This window comes from Stigmatopora argus, chromosome 1 (assembly GCF_051989625.1).
Source record: "Stigmatopora argus isolate UIUO_Sarg chromosome 1, RoL_Sarg_1.0, whole genome shotgun sequence".
NCBI classification, from domain to species: Eukaryota; Metazoa; Chordata; class Actinopteri; order Syngnathiformes; family Syngnathidae; genus Stigmatopora; species Stigmatopora argus.
In genome coordinates this window covers 2,204,421-2,221,629 of record NC_135387.1, presented here as the reverse complement: position 1 = coordinate 2,221,629, position 17,209 = coordinate 2,204,421, and the positions used below count along the sequence as shown (strand labels likewise).

Genomic DNA, 17,209 nt, shown 5'->3' with positions numbered 1-17,209 from the left:
AGAGGCCCTTCACAATAGCCATTTGTTCTGGTTGAAGTTTGCCAAAAGCTTCAGACTCAAGCCATCTGGCCAGCTTCATCTAAACTAGAACATAGTTCTTTATGGTGGTTATATTTTTGCCTACAAATCTACAAATCTTCATGTCATTAACACGAGTACTTTGTTTAATTAACAGTCTAGCACAAACTTAAGGGTTCATCTTAGACCTGGGCGATAGGGCAATAAAAATAATTATCGTTCCAAAATCATTGTCAGCAATAATGAAAACCTTCGATAAATTTAAACTGCATTTATACCACACGAGCACCACAAAGAACAGGGGTGCTGACACGATGTGAATGCTAGTTTCAGACCAACGTGCAGTAGACGAAGAAGATTGTAAGGTGAAGCGGTTTTAGCATGGTTAGGAATAGAGGCGCTAACAGAGCATGAAAGCAAAAGGACTCTCTCTCTCTCTCACTCGCTCTATCTCACTCTTGATCCCTCTTTTGCTCGCGCTCTCTCGCCCTCTTTCGGTCCCTTCCTCTGCTGCACAGGAACTCACAGATCTAACGACGAGGGTGAATAACTAGCTTGAAAAATGCCAACTACATACATGCCAACATATCTAAGACTATCTGTATGTACTTCTCAAAAATAGCAACAAGTAACAGTGACCCCAGAGTTTTTGTCCAAGGTAAAACAATCAATATAGTCCAAGAATTTAAATACCTAGGAATTACGCTTGACTCTCAACTTGTCTTCAAACAACAGATTAAAAAAACTCAGAATAAAATTAAATTCAATTTACCCAATTTAAGGATCATTACAAACAATATAATTACTGAGTCAGCAAAACTGTATTTTGACACAATGATCATATTACACATACTTACTGCTTAACAAGTTGGTCATCGGCCTACAAGACAACACTAAAACCAATTGAAACCGTTTATAAGCAAGCTCTGAAAGAATTGGACAGAAGACAAAAAAACGCACCACCACTGTCAGATATTTAAAAATAATTTTAAAAAAACACCTATCTAGGGACAATACTGTAAAATATGAAGATGCCCCCTAAGTTTTCAAAATCTTCCATCAAAAAGCTCCTCCTCCACTGCAAGATTTTGTACAAAAAAATCCTAAACATCAACAAGCGCTGGCTCTAGAGGTGACTGTGTAGTTCCCTTCAAAAAGAGTGCATTCAGCCAAAGCACCTTCTCCATCCATGCCTCAAATACCTGGAACTCAATACCAACCATAACATGAACTCCCTTCTCTGAATCTCTTCGCCAATCATATTAATGCCTGCCTGTCAGACGAACAAATTTGCGATCACAACGCTGTCTAAAACTGTGCTACTTGTGTATGTATGTGTGTGTCATCATTTATCTTCAACCTATACAATCTTACAAATATACAGTCGTACCTCTACTTACGAAATTAATTGGTTCCAATACTTTTTTCGTAAATTGAAAATTTCGTAAGTAGAGGTGTACTTTATATGTAAATTCTCTAATTCGTTCCACGGTCCTCACACAACTACTAACTGTGACATTATCATGATAATTATCGACAATGACTGATATATTTTTTTATCGTGATATTTTTTTTGTAATATAACCCAGGCCTAATTCAGCTCATGTGGAAAGTACTAGAATACACATACCTCTTTAAGGACCAAAATTTGGTCTGCTGCCTTCAAGTACTGTAGTTGGTGGGTGACCAGGATCCGGGGTTTGTTCTTCAATAGGCCACAGATGCACCTGGGTTTTTTAAATATTATTATTTATTAATATTTATATGTATATATACACACACAAAATACATAAATGTATATATATATACATATATATATATACATATACATATATATACATATACATATATATATACACATATATATACATATACATATATATATACATATACATATATATACACATATACATATATATATACATATACATATATATACACATATACATATATATATACATATACATATATATATGTACATATATATACACATATATATACATATATACCGTATTTTCACGACTATTTGGCGCATCATATTTTACGCCGCAGTGTCAGTAACGAGTCCTATTTCTGTATTTTAGACACACAAAGCACGCACCATTTCATTAGACGCATATATATTATATATGGATGAACATCGAAACGCAATAGCGCTGGCTACCGGAAGCAGCTTATTTCCGGGTTCCGGTGCGCAGTGACTGCTGGGAAATATAGTTCTTGCGCGCAACACCCACACGCTAAAAACACGCTTCAAAAAGGCAACGGAAGTAAAACTGAGTTCGGTTGTACTTTATTTAGACATTTTACAACTTACTCAGGTCATCATCACCCACAAATCCATCAAAGTCCTCATTTTCTGTGTCCGAATTAAACAATTGCCCAAATGAGTCTTCCAAAACACTGGGTCCCGCGGTTGTAGTTCTTAAGCCTCCGGGAATGACGGCAAGCTCCGAGTTATTATATATAATATATATATATATACATAGTTCACAGTCTAGCTTTGAATGCTCTGTTGACGCCAACATTTAGCGGCAGGATTTCTTTTGTAAATACAGTGGTACCTCGTCATACAAAATGCTCGTCTTACGGGGAAAATTTCGATCGAATAATTCGCCCGTGATGCGACCAAGCCAGGTGGCCATGGCATTTTTTTTTGTGCATATCTTTCGTGTATAACAATATTTACGAGCACCGGATGAGCTATTCAGACCAGGAAACGCACAACGCGCATGCGCAGGGAAAAGAGGGCTTTCTGGGTAATGAAGTATACTCGTGCTCGCAACAGCATCCCCGGTAGCAACTCTATCATAGGCGCCGTTCGAGGGGATGCGAACACAGATGCTACAAGCTAAAAGGAGCCGCTAGCCAGCGCCCCCGAAGCTCCCATGAGCAGCCCCTTGCACATACTCTTCCCATCCCTGCCCACCCTGGCTATTACCCCCCGCCCCATCCAAACCGCCTTTACTGCAGTCTCTAAACACATGCCGACCATCATCCAAAGAGATAAGGCCGAAGAGCTCATCAGAAGCATGGGTAAACCGGACCTACAGATCTTCACAGATGGATCCACCAAAGAAGGCACTGCGGACGGTGGTGCAGGTTTTGTCGTCATTAAGGAGACTGCAATCATCCACCAATGGCATGGTGCCACTGGCACCCGCAGCAGCTCCTACCACTCTGAAAAAGTGGCACTGACCGAGACACTCTCCTGGCTGAGGGAAACAGCAGACTGGCAGACATCAATTATCCTCAGTGACTGCAAATCGCTGGTCCAAGCTATGGGAAACCCCCATACGCAAGACCCCGCCATTCGGAGACTTCAGGGTGACATCGCCCTTTTCCCTCCGCCTAAGCGACTACAGCTACTGTGGATCCCGGGCCACTGCAACATATGCGGAAACGACCTGGCTGATGCCCTAGCTAAACTTGGCTCGTTAGATGACCATACCCATACCCCCCGGACGCAGCCACAAGACGTGCCGTCATCCAACGTGAAGATCGCCCCCCCCCACTCTCCCACCCCCACCCTTTGCAGACCTACACTACTAAAGTCACAGAGGAAGAACTTGCCCTATCGAAAGGAGACCGCACAGACCTGATTCGTTTCCGCAGTGGACACCACCCCCTGCTCCGCCGTTGGCTCCACCTTGTGGGGAAATCCGACTCGGATCGCTGCCGCCTGTGCGACGAGGAAACAGTCGTCTGAACACTTATGGCTCCGCTGTCCGGCCTTAATGACTGAACGCTACCATCGCGGCTTGGGCAACTCCCTGGATTAACTTATCCGCGTTCCAGTGGCAGCTCTAGCGCTGCCGAGGGTAATCCTCAGGCGCCTGAGGTGAAAAAGAAGAAGAAGAAGAAGAATGAGCAGCGGGGCGATCGCTGATAAAAGACTCTGCTCGTTGGCTGCTCATAAGAACATCGGGGGCACTGGCTCGCAACAGCATCCCCGGTAGCAACTCTATCATAGGCGCCGTTCGAGGGGATGCGAACACAGATGCTACAAGCTAAAAGGAGCCGCTAGCCAGCGCCCCCAAAGCTCCCATGAGCAGCGGAGCGATCGCTGATAAGACTGCTGCTCGTTGGCAAGTGGTCGTGCGTTCTCCGATTGTGAGGACATTTGTGTGCATCATTTTCGGAATATTTTGAAGGGAATAGTACGACAGCAAACAGCCCATCGATAGCGAACGTGAGGGTGGAGTGTTTGTTCTGTTTACGAGTGCGTTGTGTGGAAAAAAAACGAAGCCCCCCGCCCCTTTTGTGCCCCTCTCCCCTCGGCGAAATCCGCCCAATTTTAGTTAAATTAAACACTTTATTTCTATTAAACCACTAGTTATGTGTTACTTTGTTAATAGATGGGGAATTAGAAGAAATAAAACATTTTTCCAATCCAATATCCTATTTTTGGTGTTTTTTCAGAGGGCTGGAACGAATTAATTTTTTTTCCATTCATTTCAATGGGAAACGTCCGCTCGAGTTACGAGAACCTCGTCATACGATCTCAGTCTCGGAACGGATTACGCTCGTATGTCGAGGTACCACTGTACAGCCAAAATGACGGCCAGCACCAAATTAGTGTGGTCGCCATCATACTAACTGTATTGAAGAACTGGGTGTATTAAGAACTCTATATCCCAGCAGTCACTGCGCAGTACTTTATCTACGGGAAAATAGTAGTCGGGCTGCTTGGCGTAGTTAGTTGTATATGTATATGTATGCATGTGTGTATATACACATACACATATACATATATATATATATATATATATATATATATATATATATATATATATATATATATATATATATATATATATATGTATGTATATGTATGTGTATGTGTATGTGTATGTGTATGTGTATGTGTATGTGTATGTGTATGTGTATGTGTATGTGTATGTGTATGTGTATGTGTATGTGTATGTGTATGTGTATGTGTATGTGTATGTGTATATATATATATATATATATATATATATATATATATATATATATATATATATATATATATATATATATATATATATATATATATATATATATATATATATATATATAGTGGGTTTTGGGTCTGATAACTGCGCGCCTCCCCGCGGGTGGGGGACGACGCTCGTGTGCATGTATTAGCTATGGAATTGCCACAGTTATCCAAGTAACTGGGAGCGATCAAAGGAACCATAACTGATTTAATGAGCCATTCGCAGTTTCACTGTACAATCCGTGTGCACTTAGACTTGCATGGCTTAATCTTTGAGACATATAGACATATAGATATAAATATATATATATAAATATATATATATATATATATATATATATATATATATATATATATATATATATATATATATATATATAAATATAAATATATATATAAATATAATATATATATATATATATATATATATATATATATATATATATATATATATATATATATATATATATATATATATATATATATATATATATATATATATATATATGCATAGTTCACTGTCTAGCTTTGAATGCTCTGTTGACGCCAACATTTGGCGGCAGGATTTCTTTTGTAAATATAGCCGAAATGACGGCCAGCACCAAATTAGTGGGGTCGCCATCATACTAACTGTATTGAAGAACTGGGTGTATTAAGAACTCTATATCCCAGCAGTCACTGCGCAGTACTTTATCTACGGGAAAATAGTAGTCGGGGGCTGGTTTCCGTAGTTGTCCTATCGACTGATTTATTTTATTTTATCGTGATAACAATTTTAGTATTGGTCCATATATAAAGCGCACTGGATTATACGGCGCCCTGTCTATTTTGGAGAAAATTTTTGACTTTTATGAGCGCCTTATAGTCGTGAAAATACGGTATATGTATAAATATTTATATATATATTAATATATATATACACATATATACATATACAGTTGTGGTCAAAAGTTTATATACACTTGTGAAGAACAATGTCATGGCTCTCTTGAGTTTCCAGTTATTTCTACAACTCTGATTTTTCTCTGAGAGAGTGATTGGAACAGATACTTCTTTGTCACAAAAACATTCTTGAAGTTTGGTTCTTTTATGACTTTATTATGGGTGAACAGAAAAAAGTGATCAAATCTGTTGGGTCAAAAATATACATACAGCAGCGCAAATATTTGGTAACATGTCCCTTGGCCATTTACACTTCAATTAGGCGCTTTTGGTAGCCATCCACAAGCTTCTGGATGAATCTTTGACCACTCCTCTTGACAGAATTGGTGCAGTTCAGTTAAATTTGATGGTTTTCTGACATGGACATGTTTCTTCAGCATTGACCACAAGTTCTCAATGGGGTTTAAGTCAGGACTTTGGGAAGGCCATTCGAAAACCTTAATTCTAGCCTGATTTAGCCATTCCATTACCACTTTTGATGTGTCTTTGGGGTCATTGTCCTGTTGGAACACCCAACTCAGGGGTCACCAAACTACGGCCCGCGGGCCGGATCCGGCCCGCCGGCACATTTGGACCGGCCCTCTGAACAATACCAGAGACGCTATCGTTTTTTTTTTTTTTTTTAATTTTTTTTTTTTTTTTGTTTGTTTTTTTTTTTGGGGGGGGGGATGCAGCCCGCCGGCACATTTGGACCGGCCCTCTGAACAATACCAGAGACGCTATCGGATTTATTTTCCTATTTGGCCTTGAAGACTGGGACGTTTTAATCTTGTGTTTGGTTCATTGCACCCCTGCTGAGCCCACAAATCATCCCAGTGAAGCGGGCCTTCGCATTGCTCCTTTGGTGACACGCGCGGGGAGTGTGTTTGCCTTTGATGCATGCGGGCATTCCACCGTTGCATGCGTGAGCAGAGTGTTAGCGAGACATCTGGACGATCGCAGGTGAGGGCGGAGCCCTGGGGCCATCACTATTGCGATGCTATTCAAGCATATAAAAACTGTGCAACCGGAACCTGTTTGAGAACGGAATAATGGCGAAAAGGTTAGTTAAGAGAAAAATTGATTCAGAATGCAGGGTATTTAACCTGCAGTGGACAAACGATTATTTTTTTGTTAAATGCAAAGAAAAGGTTGTTTTTCTCATCTGTCAAGAGACGGTGGCAGTATTCAAAGAATACAATCTTCGCCGGCACTATGAATCCCGTCACAAAGACAAGTACGATAGCGTGCAAGGCCAAATACGAGCAGACAAACTCTCAAAGCTAAAAGTTGGAATATTATCTCAGCAGACTACATTTCTACGCCAAGCTCAGCTGAACCAGGCATCCGTTCGGGCCAGCTTTCGGGTTGCTAAACTGATAGCAAGCAACGGTAAGCCTTTCACTGACGGAGAGTTTTTTAAGAAATGTATGGATGTTGTCGTGGAGGAAGTGTGTCCCGAGAAGAAAGATGCATTTAATGCCGTAAGTCTGTCGGCAAGTACAATCGCCAGACGCGTTGAAGAAATCGGGAGTAATGTATATGCCCAGCTGCAGCAGAAGACGAAAGAATTTGACTTTTTTTCATTAGCACTGGATGAAAGCACGGACGTGCAAGACACAGCGCAACTGCTCATTTTTATTCGTGGAGTTAGCGCAAACTTTGAGATTTGCGAGGATCTGGCAGCCCTCCAAAGTCTCAAATGGACTAAAACAGGAGAGGATATTTTTGACAAAGTGTGCCAAACCATGGAGAAGTTGGACCTGGACTGGTTAAAGCTAGCTAGCATCACGACTGACGGGGCTCCTAGCATGGTGGCTGAAAGTCGCGGTCTAATAATGGGACGCATGAACCGGGAGTTGGAAAAAAGGGGTCTCATCGCCCCGCTACGAGTCCACTGCCAAATTCACCAGCAAGCACTGTGCTGCAAAATGTTGACGTGGGATTCTGTAATGACGGTTGTGGTGTCGTGCATAAACTTCAGAGCAAAGGGAGAAGATTGTGCATGGCACAACAGAAAGTTAATGTTCCATGGCTTTTTTTTTTCTATGAAGAACCCAGAGAGAGTTATTTAGTTATTATTTATTTCATAAATAGTGTTATTTATTTCCTGTTTTTTTTCTGTGAAGAACTCAGAGAGGGTTATTTGAGCGGCAAAGGGAAATGAATCATTGATTTTTACTATAATTTGGACAACGCCGGCGGCGGGCCGGATTAAAAATCCTAACGGGCCGTATCTGGCCCACGGGCTGAGGTTGAAAAACTTGTACACACACGATCCGGGGGCGGAGCGAGCGCGCGAATCCCGTTTCCGTGAAACCTCCGTTCGGCCGAACGATTGTTCGGCCGAATGACCGTTCGGTGGAACGTCCATTCGGCGACCTGTCCATTTGTCAAACGTCCGTCGGCGAAACGTCTTTAGGCGAATCATCCAGCCACGGAGAGCCATGACATTATGTTCTTCACAAGTGTATGTAAACTTTTGACTACAACTGTGTATATATATATATATATATACATATATACACATATATACAGAGAGAGAGAGAGATACATACATACATACAGTTGTGGTCAAAAGTTTACATACACTTGTGAAGAACATAATGTCATGCTCTCTTGAGTTTCCAGTTATTTCTACAACTCTGATTTTTCTCTGATAGTGATTGGAACAGATACTTCTTTGTCACAAAAAACATTCATGAAGTTTGGTTCTTTTATGACTTTATTATGGGTTAACAGAAAGTGATAAAATCTGCTGGGTCAAAAATAGACATACAGCAACACGAATTAGAAATTATGGTGACTTAGAAAGTTGTGTCAGTGAAATGAGCTTCATAGCATGGCCTCTTAACTTCTTGTGAGTGATTATTAGTGACTACAGCTGATGACTTCTCTGAGGCCATTTAAATAGGGCTCATTGGATGCAAACGCCAACAAACGCTACAATGGGAAAGTCAAAGGAGCTCAGCATGGATCTGAAAAAGGGAATCCTTGACTTGAACAAGTCAGGAAAGTCACTTGGAGTCATTTCAAAGCAGCTGCAGGTCCCAAGAGCAACAGTGCAAACAATTGTTTGTAAGTATAAAGTGCATGGCACTGTTTTGTCACTGCTACGATCAGGAAGAAAACGCAAGCTGTCACCTGCTGCTGAGAGAAAATTGGTCAGGAGGGTGAAGATTCAACCGAGAATCACCAAAAAGCAGATCTGCCAAGAATTAGAAGCTGCTGGAACACAGCTGTCAAATGTCCACAGTCAAGCGTGTTTTGCATCTCCATGGACTGAGAGGCTGCCATGCAAGAAGGAAGCCCTTGCTCCAAAAGAGGCACCTTACGGCTCGACTGAAGTTTGCTGCTGATCACACGGACAAAGATAAGACCTTCTGGAGGAAAGTTATGTGGTCAGACGAAACAAAAATCAAGCTCTTTTGCCACAATGCCCAGCAATATGTTTGGAGGAGAAAAGGTGAGGCCTTTAACCCCAAGTACACCATGCCTACCGTCAAGCACGGTGGTGGTAGTATTATGCTGTGGGGCTGTTTTGCTACCAATGGAACTGGTGCTTCACAGAGAGTTAATGGGATAATGAAGGAGGATTACCTTCAGATTCTTCAAGATAACCTAAAGTCATCAGCCCGAAGATTGGGTCTTGGGCGTAGTTGGGTGTTCCAACAGGTCAATGAACCCAAAGACACATCAAAAGTGGTAATGGAACACACCGCAGGAGTAGGGAAAGTGAGGATCAGACGAGCGGTTCGACGGAGGTTACCAAATATTAGCGCTGCTGTATGTATATTTTTGACCCAACAGATTTGATCATTTTTTTCTGTTCACCCATAATAAAGTCATAAAAGAACCAAACTTCATGAGTGTTTTTAGTGACAAAGAAGTATCTGTTACAATCACTCTATCAGGGAAAAATCAGAGTTGCAGAAATAACTGGAAACTCAAGAGCCATGACATTGTTCTTCACAAGTGTATGTAAACTTTTGACCACAACTGTACATACATACATACAGACGCTCCCCTACTTACGAACGAGTTAGGTTCCGAGCGTTTGTTCATAAGTTGAATTTGTTTGTAAGTTGCTCAGTGCTATATTTTGTATTATAATTTATATTTAAGGCCTATATAAGTATATTGAAGGTTTATATAAGGGCATTTGTATGTTTAAGGCTTGTATAAGTAACACGCATTGGTTTGTACTGAAAAAAACATTTAATAAAATGGAGCAAATACATACAGTACTGTATACATACATTAGAGAGAGATTTACTAGAAACTGGCCGAAAGAAGCAATCTAATGACGATTGCAGTTTTCTTTTTTTCATCATAAATGATGCGGTAGCACTGTATGGCATCATTCAATTGATTTGCAAACTTTGTGCAACGTTCAATATTTGGGTCCTGCTGCTCGATCTTTATGTTTATAAATGGTACTGACGGTCGAACGATTCAAGTGCAACGCGCATCAAGCTTCGTTATTATTGCCACTCATTTCAAATGAAATGGCTTGCCTCTTCCTTGCACCTCCCTCAATAGAAGCCTTTTGCTTTTCACCAACCATATAGAATAATGGATGCACGAGATATTTAATGATACAAATGAAAAAGGTTCTTTGCGCACTGGAGATACATTCACGCACTTCCACATTGCAACGAAGTGGGGAGAAGAAGGTAGATGCTGGGTGAACTGAGCTCTCACAGCGCCAGGCGTCGGTATTAGCGGCGGAAAGAAGTACTACTCGGGAAAAGGCGCGCAATACAAAATCGAACTTACGAACATTTTTCGACATAAACGCAATTTGCAGACATGTTCGTATGTACCGTTGTTCGTAACTCGAATGTTCGTAAGTAGGGGTGCGTCTGTACATACATACATACATACATACACACATACACACACACATACACACACACATACACACACACATACACACACACACACACATACACATATATACACATATATATACACACACATATATACACACATATACATACATATATATATATATATATATATATATATATATATATGTATATACATATATATATATATATAGCCGTTCCCACCCTCTGAAAAAACACCAAAAACAAGATATTACAATGGAAAAACATCTTTTCATGGGTTGTAATTCACCACCTACACACAAAGTAACAAATACCTATCTACACCAGTGATTTTCAACCAGTGTGCCACGGCACACCTGACGATCTCTCACGGCCCACTAGTGTGCCGCGGCACAGATCGTCAAGTGTGCCGCAGGAAATGATCTAATATCACCTAATTAATCATTGTCGGGTTTCTGTGCTGTAATAAAATGTAACAGATGATGTAATAGTCTTCTATTTCAGTGTTTGGCAGTAGCCTGAAAAAGACAAGAGTTAAATGCCTGTACAGTCATACCTTGAGATACGAGCTTAATGTGTTCCGGGACTGAGCTTGTATGTTGATTTACTTATATCTCAAACCAACGTTTCCCATAGAAATGAAGTAAATACAAATTAAGTCATTCCCACCCTCTGAAAAAAAAACACCCTAAAACAGGACATTACAATAGAAAAACATTTTTATTGGTTGTAATTCACCATCTACTAACAGAGTAACAAATAACTAGAGGTTATGATGCTAAATAATAAAATGATACAATACAACGCGCAGTTCGCAGATGGGGGAGAACGAGAGAGGGAGAGACGATGGATGCGCTCGTAACATAACATACTTTAAATTTAACCTAAATGTACTTACATTCCTATACACACTTAAAAAAGTTTTAATCTTACATTACACTAAATGTAAACCTTCTTGTGCAATAACCAAGGGAAAGAGGTTAATGTATTCCACCTGCTTCTCCAGCCGCATTGGCGAGAAAGCTGAGTCACGCGTACACTAGTCATGTTTTTGGATTATTTCGTGCTTAATATCGATTGTCATCATACGCCTTTTCTTCGCATTACCCTTCATTGCACCGGCTTGCGTGGACCTCTTGTGTTTCCCTTAATTCTGCACTGACTAACGCAAAAACAAAAAAAATGCAACGTGCTCGTAGAGATCTTTGCACGAGGGAGATGCGGCGAGATCATAAGCAGCCTCTCGCTGTTTCCTATTCTCGTACCTCAAAATGTGTCTCGTATCGCAAGTTAAATATTTGCTCGGAATTTTACTCGTATCTAAAATTCCTCATATGTTGGGGCACTCGTATGTCAAGGTATTACGGTAAAGGCAATATAGTGCTGCGCAACACGTGACAGTTTGGGATCTCTGCAAGACGAGCAAGTGACAGTGATGATGAAGTTTTTGTGAAGGGAAAATGCAAATGCTGAACAGGGACCTTTTTTAAGAAAAATCACCAAGTTAAACGAGAGCCCTCGGAGCTAGCTACCTTGTTGCTGAACTCGTAGTTAAATCAAAAAAGTCCCACACTGTGACAGAAACATTAATACTGCCAGCCATTGAATAACCCCAACAAATGAGATGTGGCCAAAGAGATACTTAAATTGGCTCTCTCAGATAACACAATTGCCAGACGTATTGATGACGGACCTCAAAACTGTTGTTTTGGAAAAGATGCGCATCAGTAAGAAATTTGCTTTGTAACTTGATGAGTGGAGGGATATTAGTAGACATTGTAAGCTCTTGGCTAACGTGCGTTTTGTGGATGGAGAAACCATTTTAAAAAACTTCCTATTTTGCAAGGAAGGCACTGCCAGACAAATCATCAAGAGAGGAATATCACGTCGGGTCACGTCGGAATATCTTGACAAAAGTGGGCTTACATGGGAAAACTGCACAGGTGTCTGCACTGATGGAGCCGCGCCGCACCCATGGTGGGGCGCATCAAAGGCTTCATAAGTAGGCTCAAAGAAAGAAACCCAGATATTATTTTTACACACTGTTTTTGCACTGTGAGGCCCTTGTTGCAAAGACCTTATTAGTAGATCTAGCTCCTGTGTTGGATGATGTTGTGTGCATAGTGAACTTTGTGAAAACGCAACCCTTGAAATGTCACTTATTTGCATCTTTGTATGAAGAAATGGGAGCAGAACATAAGGTCTTATTGGTCCCCATGGAGGTCCGGTGGTTGTCGTGTGGCAAAGTGCTGGCCCGTGTGTATGGGCTGGGAGAGGTACTTAAAGTATTTCTGACAAACGAGAGGTCCGATTACTTAAAGCTGCTTGCAAGTGATGAGCAAAGCTGGCATACCTGGCTGATATACCGTATTTACTCGCATATAAGCCGCACCCTTAAAATTGTTGGATTTTACAATTTCTCGCGTATAAGCCGCCCCCTGATTCCCAATTTTCACCTCCATATTCATGGCTTTAATAGCGAGTACAAATGTGTTACTTTGAAAGGAAAATCTTAACAAAAATCATTGCACATTTTATATGTGATACTGTATGAATTAAAAGCACACAATTAGGGTCAATACCATAAGGAAGTAAATATGCCTGTTTTGTAAATGCAAAATATCAAATTATATTCAATTTGAAAAAAGAAATAAGTCTATCTTGATGAAAACCTGATGCTTGTTAATGACAGAAATTACTCTAGTTGTCAGTTTCGAATAAGAGATAAACGAAGAAAAATCTAAGTGGAATTTTGTTCTATATAACCTTCAAAATCATTTTCATCATTATTGTCACTGTGTCCATCTGATGAGTCCTGAATTGGTCCCGTACAAGTAAAGAGGGGGCTTTCAGTAATGCTCCACTTTGGCGGCTCCAGGCTTTATTCAGCCACAGCAGTACACAATCTTCACCCATCCATCCTTTGGGGTGTAGATGAATGATAACTTCACTGGGAAACTGGTCGTTTGGCCGGGTTTTGCGTTTAAAAATCACCATGGGAGGCAATTATCATCCATCCGCGGTGCAGCCCAAAACAACTGTGAAGTGAGTCTTTTCATGCCTAGTTGTGCTGATCAGCCCAGTTTTTCCCCTCTCCTATGCACTGTGATATTTCTAGGCATATCAAAACACATAGGCATTTGATCCATGTTACCAATTCTGGAGAGGTGATAATCAACAAGTGTGTGGTACCTAATGATATTTTTTTTCCCATTCACAAATTTTTCATGAAATTCGGCTTGCAACTTTTGCGCAATTTTGGTTTTGTGCCGCAATGTGAGATCATTTCTTTTTTGGAACCTGCTGCACCATCCCTGTGAAGCTTTAAAGATGACATCATTGGATACTTGCCAGACTTTGCCAACTTTAAAGCTTTAAAGCGGATGGCTAAACTGGAAACTTGGTCACCTCTCTGCCTCAGCTCATCGAACCACTTAAAGAGGGCTTCTTCTATCTCTAGATTTTGGGCAGTTTTGGTACTCGGACGACGGACGTTAGGCCGACGGACAGTTCGCCGAACGAATGAGCGGTATATACAGGAGGTGTGTCCGTAGCGGTCTACTTTTCACTAGCTCTGTGGGTGGGTCCTATAATAGCATGAGATACATACACATTGCGCAGGTATCAAGGCTGATATTTTAGCGATCGACCGCATGACCTTCAATCAGCCTTAACAATACTATTGGTATGTGCTGACAATGTAAACAAGCACATTTATCAAGGCTACTCGCGTCTGTGCAGTCAGAGTACGTTTATAACTGCGGTGGGACAGCGACGCCGTGAGCGAACGGTGGCAAGCACAAGTTATTTTTTTTCACCTTTTATGCAAGATAGGGTTTTTATGTGCATATAAGCCATACCCTCAATTCAGTCATCATTTTTTGTCCAACAAAACCGGCTTATATGCAAGTAAATGCGGTATGTTATCATCTGAATGAACTGAACACACAAGGCCGAAATGAAAACCTGCTTACAAGCACTGTAAGTACAGTACAGACAGACGGTAGCCCGAAGTGCGCGGACGAGAGAAAGAAAGGACAGCAGAGAGACTTGACGGCAACGCGCTCGTAACATAACAAACTTTAAATTTAACTTAAATGGACTTAGATTACTATACACACTAAAAAATCAGTTTTAATCTTACGTTACACTAAATTTAAACCTTCTTGTGCGATTGCTGAGGCAAAGATGTTAATGTATTCTACCGCGGCTTTCGACTTGCTGCTTGCATGCCTCTGAACAGAGTGTTCGTTTTTTTTAATTATCGAACCAGCCACGACTTGCTTTGAAGTGTTCAGCTGGTGTCTTTTTCAAATGCTTGCTTTTTTAAAGTCCATGTAGATTTCGCTGGCTTTTTCGCAGATTATCGATTCGGTCATGCTATCTCCCGCCAACTGTTTATCTTTTAGCCATATGAAACGATTTTCATTTTCTTACTGTTCAAATAGATGCCTCCCGACTTCAGCATCCACAGCACTGAGAGGATCATCCAGGAGGTAAATATCAGCATCCTGATACACAGCTCTGAAGACACAAATGTTTATTGCGCCGTACAAGAACTGATGTGCCATGTCCAGTCCTACCTTGCAAGATTAATTCGGGCCTTCTGCCCCCCACTGAGTGTGGCGCCGCGATCGCCAATCAGCGTCAGGTCTCCATCTGGGAGAAGCTCCAAATCCTGTACAACAGTGGACATTCATAATTTATCTCACATTCTCAAACACACTAAAAATAGACAATGTTTTTCAGAGTTGTAGGTTAATTATGAAGCTGCTTTCCACATTTCTTAGTAAAATAACTCCAACAATCACCTGACATGCTCACCCGCTTTAGAGCACAAGCTCTGAGGACTCTCTCGTACTTGCGCAGATCCATTTCTTTTCCAAATAAGATGTTGCTGCGGATGGTGCCGGGAAAAACCCAGGGCTGCTGGGCCGCATAGGTTAGTTGGCCTTTGACCTTCATCGCCCCCTTTTCAAGAGGAAGCTCCCCCAAGATGGAGCTCAATAGCGAAGACTGGGCCAAGCAGGAAAAATCATCTGATGTTCATTCACAACCTTTTTCACATTTTAATTTCCCTTTTTCAAATTAATTAATTTATAAATTTTACCTTTCCTGCACCTACAGGTCCAATCACAGCCAACAGCTCTTTTTCTACTAAACTGAGTGTGACATTCTGCAAACATGGAGCATCAAGATTCTGTGGAGGAGGCACACATGAATTCATGAAGTCATTTACACAATAAAGACTTGTAATCATCATTTGACTCTATTTTATGGTGATAATTCGGCCATACACACATCATCTACAATAGGGGAAAATTCAGTAAGTAAAGGGATGGAAAACACTTTGATCATGTGCATCCTGGAGGAAAGAATCTTGTTTAACTCTTTGGCTAACAATGACATAGATCTAGGTCTAATCCATTTGAAGTGGACGGTACATTTTTTTTCTTTCGCTGCCATACCTCCCACTTCAAAAGGATTGGGCATCTGCTACTGATGAACTCATCAAAATTCACAACAGAAGGATGAAAAGAACCATGCTTGGACATTCCACCAATGTTAATTGCAGTCAAAGAAAGAGCTAATAAAGAGAAAAGATACATAATTTAATGTACCCAATGTGTAATATTGGAAAAATAGTTGAATAAAGCCAATGTTTCCCAAAAGTAGGCAAAATTGCATCGGTCAGACGTGTTTAAATATAGTACTTTACATTCATTCCTTCATTTTTTGAACCGCTTATCCTCACAAGGGTCGCGGGGAGAGCTGGCGCTAAGCCCAGCTAATTACGGGCACCAGGCGGGGACACCCTGAATCGGTGGCCAGTCATTTGTAGTACTAATTTAGCCAATCAAATGTGAGTATCTCATATTGTGCCACCTACTTGTCAGACATTGGCTACCCACTTTAGAATGCACAGCTATTAAAGAAAAAACTTTAAAAGACTCAAAAGTGAAGCAGCCTTAGTCAGAGAGACTGTGACATTCAGGTACATTAACTATAAGTGTACCTATTTTCATAGCTGCTTTTTTCGATGTATCAACATTCATTTGCTTAAGGCGCGTGGACATCATTATACAATGTTTTTACATATATCATACCTCTCAACTTATACGTTTTCCCATATTTTATACATTTTTTGATCATTTCAAGTTGTGTACGCCGTATAACAACTTTTGTACGGGATTTTTTTTAAGTACGAGATGAACATCTTTTGAGCATATATTTCAATCCTCAATATTCATTTTTTTTCCCAGTATCTTGCAGCTGTCTTAATAATTTGCTAATGTTACCCAAATGACTGAGAAACTGTTCAGCTGCCATTTACGGCAATATTACGGTTGCACCAAGTTAGCTTATGATTTCTCATTATTCCTAGAGAGTTCTTGCAATGTTTGAGAAAAGTATCCTGATTTAGGTTATCAAAATT

The 17,209-nt window shown here is 40.6% G+C and overlaps 1 protein-coding gene and 1 long non-coding RNA gene across 6 annotated transcripts in view; one reads left to right on the top strand and one right to left on the bottom strand.

Annotated features, from left to right (window-relative positions):
• Window positions 1–17,209, bottom strand: part of abcc4 (ATP binding cassette subfamily C member 4 (PEL blood group)) — a 166,007-nt gene that overhangs the window by 105,625 nt on the left and 43,173 nt on the right. For all 5 annotated transcript variants that reach the window (XM_077597131.1, XM_077596960.1, XM_077596877.1 and 2 more), the window contains 5 exons: window positions 15,884–15,973; window positions 15,598–15,789; window positions 15,357–15,451; window positions 15,211–15,297; window positions 1,649–1,745 (listed from right to left, as the gene is read on the bottom strand). In XM_077597131.1, coding sequence (XP_077453257.1) covers window positions 1,649–1,745; window positions 15,211–15,297; window positions 15,357–15,451; window positions 15,598–15,789; window positions 15,884–15,973 — 561 coding nt within the window. The remainder of the gene's footprint in view (window positions 1–1,648; window positions 1,746–15,210; window positions 15,298–15,356; window positions 15,452–15,597; window positions 15,790–15,883; window positions 15,974–17,209) is intronic.
• On the top strand, window positions 13,195–16,035 carry LOC144072451 (uncharacterized). Its single transcript, XR_013299818.1, has 3 exons — window positions 13,195–14,315; window positions 15,222–15,269; window positions 15,901–16,035. It is a non-coding gene; the product is annotated as an uncharacterized LOC144072451 (long non-coding RNA).